The sequence below is a fragment of the Microcebus murinus genome, chromosome 21 (genome assembly GCF_040939455.1).
Source record: "Microcebus murinus isolate Inina chromosome 21, M.murinus_Inina_mat1.0, whole genome shotgun sequence".
Taxonomy (NCBI): domain Eukaryota; kingdom Metazoa; phylum Chordata; class Mammalia; order Primates; family Cheirogaleidae; genus Microcebus; species Microcebus murinus.
Genome location: NC_134124.1, coordinates 4,384,505 through 4,397,033, shown reverse-complemented (window position 1 = coordinate 4,397,033; position 12,529 = coordinate 4,384,505). Strand labels below are relative to the sequence as shown.

The following is a 12,529-nucleotide window of genomic DNA, read 5'->3' as shown; positions in this document are numbered from 1 at the left end:
AGCCTAAGAGGGGACCTCAGTTATCGCTCCCCCTTTATAGAACGGGACACTGAGGCTTAGGTGTGTCCTGGCTGTGTCTCAGCTAAGTGTAGGAACCGTCTTTGGAATACTGCCTTCACCGACTATTGTAGGTTTTATTTTCTGTGGACCCCCTGGGTTCCTCTGAGGCACCCGAGACAGGCGGTTGGAGAGTTTCACTGCAGCCCAGAGTTCCAAGTTGACGGCTCAGCAGGCTTCAGGCCCTGCTGCTCAGCTCCAGGAGAGGTGGGATTTGGGGCAGTGGGTTCTGAGATGTGGCTGCAAACACTCGGGGCTACCGAGGGAATTGGAGGAGGCTGCGGTGTGGCCAGAATGCAGGAAGCTCTTAGCAATCACCCTCCGATTGGGGTTGATTGGGTTAAGGCCTTCCGGAATGGTGTAGAACAGTTCTGAACTCAACTGCTGGAAGGATGATGAATCAAAAGGAATACAATAAACAGATTCCTTGTCATGTTGTTGGCTTTGTAGCAAATATCTGTTTTCTCCTTGGGATTACATGAACATTTGCTTTCCTTTGATTTCGGGTTGTTATTTTCAATATTTCTTTTGTTAGCTGAGCTCTCTCTTACAGAGCTTCAAACAGCCCTGTAAAAGCCCCTGACTCTTCCCTCTTGCAGGGCTGTGTTTAGAGTTTGGCTCAGCCTCAGCACATCACCTGTTAGCTGTTAGGAGGCTAATTCTGCAAACCATGACTTCATCTCCCTAAAGGAAGATAGACAGAAGGCCTCGATACAACAGATACGATTTAGTTCAAGATGTTTGGGAAGGGGAAAAAAAAGACCCTAAGCCTTTGGTCTCTGGGTGAACTTGGAAAGTAGACATGTCAAAGGTATTCATGTTCAGACAGCTGGTCTATAGTAGAGAAGGCTGCCAAACCGTGCTGTTATCCAAGGCTGTGGGAATTTTGTCAAGTGGCCTTAAAACGATCATGTTCAATGAGGCTGGGGAAGGATTGGCCCACGGGTGCCTCTGGAGTGCTGGCTGCTTGGAGGGGAGAGAGGAAGTGCATCGCTGGTCTAGGCCACTACAGATGATGGTGCCAGCTGCTCACCAGTTGCCAGGGACTGGCCCTGGCCAGGAGTGGGAGCCAGAGATCCTTAGGTGTTTTGCAAATTAGATCTCAAACAAATAAAAATCTTAAAACAAAAAAATAGCTAATGAGTGGGCCCGTTTGCTCATCATTCGACTTACTCCCTTTGTAGCATTTATAATTGGGGAACCTTATCACACTCTCCGGAGCTGCCCCCAAGTGCCTTGGGGCCCAGACCAGTCTAGTATTGGTCGCTGGTGACAAAATGTAGGTTATCACTGGCAGAGGAGACTTGGCTTGAGCAGGCAGAGAACCTGGTAAGGGGTTCTGTTTCTTTTCCTCCTAATTGCTCTTTTCCCAGTTTCCTCCCTTGGTTTCTTATGGACTCCATTTGTTTTGGTTACAGCCTCCAGGGCTCTGCCTCCTGAAAATTCCCTCCAAGGGAAGATCCAAGAGTTGAGCTTTGGAAACAGGGGAGGGAAGGATTTGTGTCTGTAGATGTGATGTTTTCCTAGTTCTCTTTCTCAGAATCCCTTTTCTTTTAAACCAGCCACAGGCAAAAAATTTAGAGACGTACAAAACCCTTCAAAATATGAAATGAATTGAGTGGGCTACCTGAAGCTGACTCTGGGGGGCGGCTGTCCTTGCTGAGGAGGGGTACGGGCCCATCCCAGTGTGCCGGGGGTACAGGCAGGAACTGCTGCACAGCTCCGAGCCTGGGGCCTCTGTGACTTTGCCTTTATAGCATTTGCAAAGCAGAGGGTCACTTACTAGGAGGAAGATTTCACCAGGTCATCTCCCTTGGTGACGTGTGCCCTGCCCCAGTTCTTCAGCACTCAGTCTCCCTCTCTCCCCTCCCCTTCCCTTGAACGGGAACACACCCTGGAGAGCAGATGGGAACTGTTCCATCTTGCTGAGTGCTGGCATTTTGCACCTCTCCTCTCTCCCTGCAGCAGGCAGCCCTCTCTGAGCCAGGAAAGCCCTTTTTTATGATGGCTGTTTCTAAAACTGGACTCGGGATCAAAGGGTGGGAATTACTGATATTTGGCAAGGGATGAGCTCGTGCTCTGGGTTACTGCTTTTGTTAGCAGTCAGGGGCGTCCTCTGTCTTTCTCAGCTGTTGTAAAATGCAGTGCAGGGGTGGGGTGGGGCATGGAACATGCTTCTCGTAAAAGGTGTGTTTCTGAGGTGTGTCCCTATCTTGTGTGTCCCTTGATAGTTACTATGGCAACTATCCATCTGAAAAAAGTATAAGAGTAAACAGAAGGTAAAGCTCTTGTTCAGCTAGCTGGGGAGTGACTGTGTGATCCTCACTGTCACCCCTACTTGACACAGCTCCCTCCTCCTCCCTGCAGGGCTGCGGGACCACTCTTCAGCGGTAGGAGCATTGGGGGGGGAGTTACCTTGGTTTGCGCAGATCGCAGATAGGCTGGGGTTTTGCAAAAAGGAAGGAGTCTTGGGTTTGGGGGCTCCTTGGTGAAGAAGGCAGCGGAGTGACACCCCTGCCAGCTCTTTCCAAGGAGCTGAGATGCTTCCCATCCTGGCCCCTCCTCATCCACCGAGCCACTTGCTGTCACTCCCGGGTGGATCCAGAGGTACCCCTGAAGCCAAGCTGAATTCGCAGTATGGGAGCACAGTCCTTGAAATTTCCCAAGTAGAGAAACTGAGGCATTGAAAAGTGAGAGTGAGGGGGAAGGGCCTGCAGAAGCTGGAGGCAGCTGCTGGAGGACTGATGTCCAGGTTTCTCCACCCTGTGTGTGTGCTTCCGGTCGCTCCCCTGCTTGCTTGTTCTACGTGCTGCCTGCCCTCACCCAAGTCAGGTGCCCAGCCACACTCGAGTCCTCCCCCCTGTCCCCTGGTCTTTTTATCCATCTTTCTTTTCCCTGCACAAAAAAGTTAGGGCAGCACTGCAGAAAATAAAAAGACCACAGCCCGCCCTCCCTTCCCCACCACCAACGGCCGCTGAGCCTTGCTGGGCAGGAGAGGAAACAGGCGTCCTCCACTTCCCTGAGAAAGTGTACTTTCAAATGAGTTTCTTGCCAAAGGGATGGGCTTAGGACTTAGCAAAAGGACCCTGCTGTGGGCATTCTCATTCCTCATGCCTATTCTCACTCTCTGTTTTTAGTGAGGGCCAGGTAAAGCCTTCTGAGCACATACAGTCAACAGGTTGTGATGCCTCAGCCCCCTCCTGTGTCTGTATTCTGGCTCTGCGGATATTGATGGCCCAGTGCTTCCCTGTCGCCTCAGGAGCGGGGCAGGAGAAGCCAGAAGTCAGTAAGGTGGGCTACAGCCCTGTGGTGTCAGATGGCCCTCGCAGGCCTTCCTGCTGCAGAGGCCCAGGGACCGTTGTGGCTAGTTCTCCTTCCTGCGCCCTCGCCCCCAGGTTCCGTGTCACTGTTGGCTTCAGAGCCCTGCTTGGTTTCACTCATGGGCTGCAGGTGGAACAGTAGCATTGCTTGTGTGCCGCCAACTCCATGAGTGCAGGAGAATGAAGGCCCAGGTGGGCTGGGCTGGCCAGGCAGGCACCTGGGGCCGAGGGCGCACATACATCACAAGCACCTTTTCTGCTTGGCCAAGGTGGGCCCGTCTCTGCTGGGCACTGGGACACACTACCATGATCAGTTGTAGGGAAGCTTCGGTGACACTGCTAGGTGGGCTGTTTCCCCCACCGCTGGTAACCGAACTGTCCTGAGCCCGTGGGGACCAGCCCTGTTGAGATGTACGTGTGAAAGGGAGAAACGTGAGCCCCTCTAATGGTTATGCTGCTGCCTGTCCTGCCTCCCTCCCCCTCCCCCGTCACATGTGTAAAGCCCGGTTAAGGGTCCCCATGGCGCTGGCATGTGCAGCTTTGATGTGATCTCCCTGCTGGCCTGGGAACACAGAGAAGGCAGGGGCTCATGGCACCTGTGTCCCTCCTGCCAGCACAGAGCTGAGTGACATCAGTGTGGTGATTATTGAGCAACTGAATTCCTGCTTTGGGTTTAGAGGGGAAACCTGGTGTTTCAAGTGTGACTGACGCCTGCCCCCGCTAATACTGCTTCCATGAGTAGCCAGCAGCTTTTCAGCTTTGGACACGTACAGTACTTCTCTGCATTAGGTTCAGCTGTTGGTACCTCTTAAAACATGTATAACATGCACTGTCGTAAATTTTAAACACATGATTTCCATGCAGCTAGAATTTTGTTCCTAGTTACTTTGTAATGATTCTGAATGCTGACTGCCAGAGAAGTCTAGTGTTTACAATATAACTAAATATCAGAAATTCTTTAGCACCAGGAGGAGATTGGGCTTGGTTTGGGCCTGGAACGGTGGTCTAGAAGGACGGACGTGGCAGAATTGCAGAGGTGGGGAGTGTGAGGTACATTCTGAGACTGTCTGTATGTACCTCATCAAGAAAATGTGATGATGATGACAAGGTTGACAAGTTACCAAGAGAACTGTGTTGCCAGGAAGAAGAAAATCTCTTGCCAAAGGGCACCTCCTAATCCCCACCGTCTTCGGTGCTGAGGAGATCTGTCATCTTGTCCTGTGAGACGCTGCCCCAAAGGGCAGGCAAAATCAGTCTTGGCACCCATATGGGTCATGTGCATAGCCTAGATTATTTTCTCATATTTTTCATTTTGAAAAAGTTCAAACATACAGAATGCTAAAAGAATACTTTAAAAATTTTTTTATATATTTATGGGATATATTATGATGTTTTCCTATATGTATACACTGTGGAGTGGATAAATCAAGCTAATTAACATATGCATCACCTCACGTACTACTTAATGTTGAGAACATTTAAAATCTATTCTTTTAGCAATTTTGAAATATGCCTTATTAACTATAGTTGCCATTCTGTGTGGTCACTAAAACATATTCATCCTGTCTGTCTGAAACTTCGTACCATTGGACCAGCATCTCCCTCCCCCTGCCCCAGTCCCAGGTGACTGCCATTCTACTGTTTCTACGAGTTTGACATCTTCAGATAACACATAGAAGTGAGATCATGCAGTACCTGTCTTTCTGTGCCTGGCTTATTTCGCTTAGCATAATGTCCTCCAGCTTCATGCATGTTGTTGCAAATGACAGAATTTCCTTGAAAGAGGAACACTCTATCATATACCCATAGTAACAACTGCTAACATTTGGCCACATTTGCTGTACTCTGTAGACTTTTTCAGAGTTCTTTGAGAGTAAGTTGCAGACATCAAGATGCTTCACTCCTAAATGCTTCAGCTTGTATCTCCTGAGAACAAGGACATTCCCTAGTGCATGGCGACACCATTATCACACTTAAGAAAATCAGTAATTCCCTAGTGTGTGATGTCCAGTCCACATTCAGATTTTGTTGTTTCCAAAATGACTTACACCTTTAAAAAAAATTGGGATTCCATCAAGGACTGACAAATTTGTATTTGGTTGTCATATCTCTTTAGCCTTTAAAATCTACAGCACCCCCCATCACTTTTGTTTTATGTTTTTATGAGATTGACTTCTGGTTTTGAATCTAAATGTGCAGACATTCCACACTGATTAAATCAACAGATTTAACACGCGCCCAACAATGTCGAGCCACCCTCTCCTGGAAACCCTATAAACCCCTTACCTGTTGTTCAAGATGTAGACACAGTGCACTGTCAGGCCACGCAGCTGACCCCGCAGGGTCGGCCCTGGTGATGTGGGGGGTACTGACTGCAAGCCGCATTTTCTGGGAAACAGGAGCTAGAACTGGGCACAGATCTCACCACTTACTTACTGAGTGACCTTCAGAGGGTCTCTTCTCTCTCAGCCTCAGCTCCATGTCCAAAACAAAGGGATTGGACCAGTGGCCTGCTGGGTCCTGCGCAGCTTGTGGTTTAACCCCTCCGTGACCGTGCCCAAAGTGTTTGCCGGGAAGACCCAGCTACAGCTTCTCATCTTGGGCAGCTGCTTCCTGGATCGGCTGCCTGCACCCATTCCTAGCACTGTGAATAGGGCCGGGGGGACACGGGGTCCTCTGATGCTCTAATGTGACATGTGCTGTTCTCTCTCCCCACAGCGGAGATTCTGGAGCTGGCTGGCAATGCAGCGAGAGACAACAAGAAAGGACGGGTCACACCAAGGCACATCCTGCTGGCAGTGGCCAATGATGAGGAGCTGAATCAGGTACAGGGCTCTCCCAGCCTCCCCAGACCCTCGAGCAGGTAGCCACACTTCCTGAGAGGCAGAGCTGAGGGGCCTCAGTGTCTGGCTGGTTATCAAGGTGTGGCCTGCATTTTGGGTTCATTAGCAGCTTCCTTGCCTCTTGAGGCACTGTTTCCTCGGGCCTTCTTGGCAGTGTGGGGAGGGGAGGAGACAAGGTGTTGGGCTCTCCCTGAAGGACAGGTATTATCTAAATCCCATCCAGGTGAGGGACTCTGGGGTCTTGAGCCCTGTGTGGCGGGCCTGAGTCCTGCTGGTGTCCCTGTAGATGCCATGGAGGAAGGGGCGCTGCCACCCCAAGCAGGAGGGTGCACAGGCAGGGCTGGCTGGTGGGCGGGGTGGTCTGGCTGGCAGGCGGGGTGATCTGATTCACCTTCTGCCCCTTTGGTTTTCCTGCCAGCTGCTAAAAGGAGTCACCATAGCCAGTGGGGGGGTGTTACCGAACATCCACCCTGAGTTGCTAGCGAAGAAGCGAGGATCCAAAGGGAAGTTGGAAGCCATCATCACGCCACCCCCAGCCAAAAAGGCCAAGTCTCCGTCCCAGAAGAAACCCGTGTCTAAAAAAGCAGGAGGCAAGAAAGGGGCCCGGAAATCCAAGGTATGTTACTTGGCAGGGACGTGTGGAGTGGGGCAGGGTGGGGAGCAGATAAATGGGGCCACAAGAGGTGACCCCCTTCCCACCTGGGTTCCCCTTCCCCATGGGCTTGTCCCCCAGATAGGGAGGACCAGAGGAGGAACACATAGGACTTGATTTCGCAGGGGCTAGTCCAGCTCCAATGGCCAGGGTCAGGACTGTCTGTCTCCTGGAATCAGACGCAGTTGGAGGACTGGACCCTGTGGACGAGGGGGATGGGCGATGGGTTTTCAGGACGTGCTGGGGGTGGTAGCCCCAGGCTGGAAGGACCTTTGTGCCTGGCCTTCCAGGGAGATGCTTGACCCACGCTAGGGGACAGCCGCCATCTAGTCCTGCCCAGAGGGGCCAGCTGCCCACACTCCCTGACGCTCAGTTGCAGAGCTCCCACCGTGTTGCCCTGGCCGCGTTTCTGTCCAGGGCTGGTCTGGACAGTTTGCTGTTTGGAGTGGTTGCCTCTGTGAAGGAGGAAGACAGACATATTTTTCAAGCACTTCCCACTGGGCCTAACTTGGACTGGCAAGGTCCTAGGCACTGATCATTTTGTGGTGAGGACAGCCTTCTCGTCAGTGTGATCTGTGTTGTCCTGGGTGGGGGAGGCCAGCAGGTTCTGAGCCATAATCCGTGCAGCATGGGGGGACCCCTGGAGGCCCTGCTTCCAAGTAGTTGTGCTCACTGAGCATCAGCAGGAGGCTGCAAGGCACCTCGGACACATATTTTTCATTCCTTCCTTGCTGGGCCCTGGCCTATCTCCTGTTGTCACCACCTCCAGGGCCAGCAAACGGGGAGCATTGCAGTCAAAGCTTGGTCTTTAATAAAATGGAATCTCGAGGCTGCCCTGGCCTGAGGTGTTCCTTCTAACCTCCAGCCAGACTGGGAGGAATCGCCCCTGGCAGAAGGAGGCCTGCCTATTTCGTAAGACCCTCCATAGTAAGTCCTGGGAAATGCCTTGTGAGACCTAATGAAGCAGTGTCGGGAAATCCTTCCCACGTGAGCCCAAATCCTCCCACCCTAGTGAGACAGTGAGGACACCTTCCCAGGTAGGCGTGAGGAACTGTGGCCAGGTGAGCATAACTCCTCCCACCCTGCCACATGTCCCCTCCTTTGAGACTGCCTGTGCATGCGGGGGCATCTTCTTTGACCCCCGACCACCTTCTCCCATCTCCCGCTGTACTTAGGCGGGAGAGGCGGTATGTCTTTGCACACACAAAATCTAAATTCCTCTTGCTAACACGCCACCCAGCCCCAGCCCCAGCATCACTCCCAGCTCTTTGAGAGAGAAACTCGATACTGAAGAGCGTCCTGTGAGTTATTTCCAGACGCTTGCATTCCACCTGGCTCCCGAGTCTGGGAGGGTGCTGGAGGTCAGGCGGGGATTTTGCAGAATGCGCCCTTACTCGCTCCTGCTAACTATAAAATTAGCAGATTGAGCTGTTTCTTTTTTCCCTTTCAACATTTGCAGCTGGGAGGAGGAGCGTGGCGGGAAGCAGGGGAAAGTGCAGCCCTTTGTAAATGTTAAAAGGATGAGGATGCCAGGTCTGTCATCTCTTGGAAATGGACCCCAGGGACCTGGCTGCCCGCAGAGCGGGGCCTGTGGCACTTGGTGCTGGGGACCAGCAGGGGCAGGATGGTGGCCTCGGCATAGCCTTGGCTCATGCCGCGTCCCAGGCCATTGCCTCTTCTATGCACAAGCTGTTGACATTTGAGCAAGTCTCAGACGTCAGCGTCTGCAGACAAACCGGCTGGACCTAGTTCCCCTGCCGCCCGAGCCTTCCTCTAGTAGTTTTTGCCCCATGACTTTGTGAACTTTCCAATTTACCAAACACTAGGAATTTTTTCTCTTTCTTTTTGGATTTGAAATATAGGGGTGTGTGTGTGTGTGTGTGTGTGTGTGTGTGTGTGTCTCTTCAGCTCCTAGTAGCTATATTTGGAACTCAGTGTTTCTAATAACCATATGCCAATAATCACTGGACCACTCAACTTTTCCCTTGATTACAAAAGCAGGAAGTCTGTTATGGTGGTCTGTTTTCCTTCCATACAATAAAACACATTGTCTGCTTACTGTACCAGTATTTGGCTAACATTAAACCCTGGGGGAAGCTGAAATTGGAACCGTGAACAGCTAATTTTCAAAACATTTGTTTAATGTAAATTGTGGTGTCAGCTCCCAGAAACAGCAGAGAACTCTGCATCTCCAGGTTTAAGTGGAACGTTCTGAAAATAACCTTTCCAGGGACACGCTGAGAAAGCCTTCGTAACATGCTAAAACACTTGTAGTGAAAGGGAGTTGGTATTTTTCAAGTGTCAACACTTGAATTCCAAATCATAATTTTTCCCCCAATTCTGTGCAGTTTGAAGGGTTTGAAAATCTCCAGTTGTGACAGCTGAGTCAGCTATGGTGGAAACGGTTAGAGAAGGCAATACTCCTCCCTCCCTCCCCCGGGGCTGGGAGTCCAGAGCCCTGGCTGTGTCCCAGGGTTCCTCCCTCCTACCTGGGTGGCCTCAGGCAAGTCTTCCCCTCTCTGTGTTCTCTCTCCCGGTTTACCCCACCCTGTAAAAAGAGAGTCCATTCCAGCCTTATAATTCAGTGACTCTATGTATATTGCATATGTTTTTGAGTAAGTAACATGTATGAGAGTTTGGAGAGTACGAAAGAGTGTGTAGCAGAGAAATCTCGCTCCCGTCAGCCCCCCACTTCTACCCAGGGCAGTCTCTGTAATGAGCTTTTATGTCTCCTTTCAGAAAGTCTGTGCATCAGCATAGAGAGGCATCAATCCCTCCGCATCCTACCTGATCTTCTTTAAAAAAAATATAAATCATGTGACCAACTATTTTGGCAGTGTCGTGTAATAGTTAAGAGTGTAAGCTTTGGGGTCAGCCACCGGGCTTTGTGTCCCAATTCTGCCGTTTCCTAGCTGCATGACCTTGGCAAGTTACTTCTCTGTGTTCAGCTTCCTCATCTGTAAAATGGAGCTATACAAAGTGGTCGTGAGGCTTAACGGGATTCATGGAGAGTGCGTAGGTACAGCAGTGTGGCGTACACAGTACCTGCTGCTGTCACTCTTTTAGCCGTTCTTCCGTCTCTCTGCATGTAGGGCTGCTTTCATACTGCACGGCTGACTACAGTTACTGACGTGATATGTAAAACCCATGTAGCCAGTCTTCTACAAACGGACCTTTAGATCGAGAGTTGAGTATGTTTTTAACTTTGGCTGTCACTCATAGGAAATTTCTACCCCATTAAGAAATTTCAAAAGCAGCCTCATCTTTTGAACATTTAATACCAAGATGTTTAAAGAATGAATATTCATTTGACCAGTATTTATCCAGTCTGTGCTACTCTTCTCAGTAGTGGAGGTAGCAGCAGGGAGCACAAAGCCCCTGCCCTCCCTCGAAGCTCAGAGAGGGGTGCAGGGTCGTTATAGAAGGTGGGCAGGGGTCGGTGCGATGGCAGAAATAAAGGGTGCGATGGCAGAGGCAGTGTTATTACCTAGACGGTTAGGTGAGACTACTCGTAAGGTGGCACTTCAGCAGAGACCTGACTGAGTGAGACACTTGGCCATCCAGGTGAGCAGGAGCAGAGAGCTGCTGGCAAGGGAACAGCAAGGCACCTTGAGGTGGGTCATGCTTGGCTCCTCCCAGGAGAACTGGCTGGCCTGTGGGCTCCTCATGTTTCCATAATACGGACACCTTTGGCAGTGGGAAAGGCTGGGGACCCTTCTCAAGATAAGGTTTCAAAGGCATAAAATAAAATGCCTGAGATTCAAAGGAAACCATCTATACTTACGTCTCCCAGGTTAAGACCCCTGTCAGAGTGTTGACTGAGAATCATAGGATAATCTTTTGGGCATCTCTAAGACAGTTTTTGTCAAAAATTTGGGTAAAGTATTATCTCGCCTAGGATCTTTCAACATAAACCTGCACCATCCCCAAACCCCACTCCGTCACCACGTGAAAACCACCCTCTGGGATCATGAGGGTAGGCTTGCTCCTGGCAAAAGCCTAAGATGATTTTGGTAGAGTGCCTGTTTCTTGGAAGGAAGTGGTTCTTTTGAGAAGCTGCCGTCCTTACAAAATTTTGCTGGCTTTTTAATGATACTTCAGGCAGTTCAACCACCAGAGTGAAAGAGACTAGGCATAGGTCGACTTGGATTGAGGACTTTCACGTAAGCCTTTTTGGACACTCAGTCCTACAGAGTCTCCCAGCTGACTGCAACCTGGTAGGTTTTCTACTGCTCAAAACAAAGCTGAGTGCCCGACCACTAAATGGGATCCTTTGTGTTTGTAGAACAATATAAAATTCTACACGGTCAGTTATTTTGGAGATTGACAAACAAGATTGCTTGCCAACACTTTTTCCTCCAAGCTGGGATATGAAAAGAATCTATCACTTGGGATTACCACTTCATAAAAGAAGGGCATTTTAATACCAAGAAGTTAGAGGGGGACAGCAGCAGGGTTCATGAGAAACTTGGGCACAGTTAGGGTTTGAATGCGGTCGTATCTCGCAAGCACCCACGTTGTCCCATGGGGAACCTGGAAGGGAGGAGGCAGGAGTTCTCTGCCGAGCAGATGGGCTGCAGAAAACCAGGAAGGACTGGCTCGTCTCTGCACTGCACCTTGCTGCCTTCTCTCTAAGGCAGTGTGTTGAATGAGTTCTCTAGCCTTCGTCTCATTTTCCAAATGAGGAATCTGAGGCTTAGGGATGGTGAGCAGTTTTCCCAAGGTCGTGCAGCTAGCAGAGCTCAAAGTACAGATACTGAAATGCAGTCATTCTGAGTGCAGACATAGTGTCACTGTTATGTCCTGTGCCCATGGACAACTCCCCTTGGTGGAAGCCTCTCTTCAGATGGCGGAGGGCTGCACGGCCACCCACTGCAGGAGGAGTCAGGGAGCCAAAGCCTTAATGAGTCATTGCTGCGAATCACTGGTGTCATCACAGGTTAAGCCTTAGAACTTGGCTGTGGAGGTGGCTGCTGATTTGTGTCAGGGGCACAGGGATGCTCAAGTGCCTGCCTCCCAATAAAACCAGCTCCAACTCCCAGGTGCCTGAAATCCTATCAGCTAGGTCTTATCTCTCAAAACCCAGGTATCCTTGGCAGGAAGCGCTAAATCCTTATCTACTTATCCCTCTGTGTGAGAACCTTTATCCCATTCCCAAGTATTTACTGAGCTATGCATGGGTAGTGTAGGGCATTGATTTTCAAACATTTTTGCTCGCATACCTCCTAAAAAGAATTTTTAAAATCTTTGTATCATACACATTTAAAATTTGACAGCTAAACTTTCATTATAAATTTAAATACCTGCAGAGGGTGTGATTTTTTTTTTGCATACTGCAAATACATTAAAAATAAAACTGTTTTCCTCATTTAAGTGTATCCAATGGAGTCTAAGTACTGTGCTGATTTGATACACCATCATCCACTTAAAAAATACACAAATTGGCCCTTCAACAGTTGGACAATTTGTTTTTTCCCTTTATTCCCCCTTCATTTACTCCAAAAATTTTCATCCCTGTATATGCTTATATTTTATAGATTTCTGCAAAAAAATGATGCATATAAATTTATTTTGAAAACTTGCTTTTGACCTTTATAAAAGCACAAAATGATACAGATTCTACAGGATTGGATAGTTAGGGCACTTAATAATATACT

The 12,529-nt window shown here is 49.7% G+C and overlaps 1 protein-coding gene across 4 annotated transcripts in view; it reads left to right on the top strand.

The window, feature by feature from the left end:
* MACROH2A1 (macroH2A.1 histone) overlaps positions 1–12,529 on the top strand; it is a 61,361-nt gene that overhangs the window by 22,423 nt on the left and 26,409 nt on the right. For all 4 annotated transcript variants that reach the window (XM_012762212.3, XM_012762210.3, XM_012762211.3 and 1 more), the window contains exons 3-4: positions 6,096–6,202; positions 6,639–6,836. In XM_012762212.3, the coding sequence (XP_012617666.1) occupies positions 6,096–6,202; positions 6,639–6,836 (305 nt within the window). The remainder of the gene's footprint in view (positions 1–6,095; positions 6,203–6,638; positions 6,837–12,529) is intronic.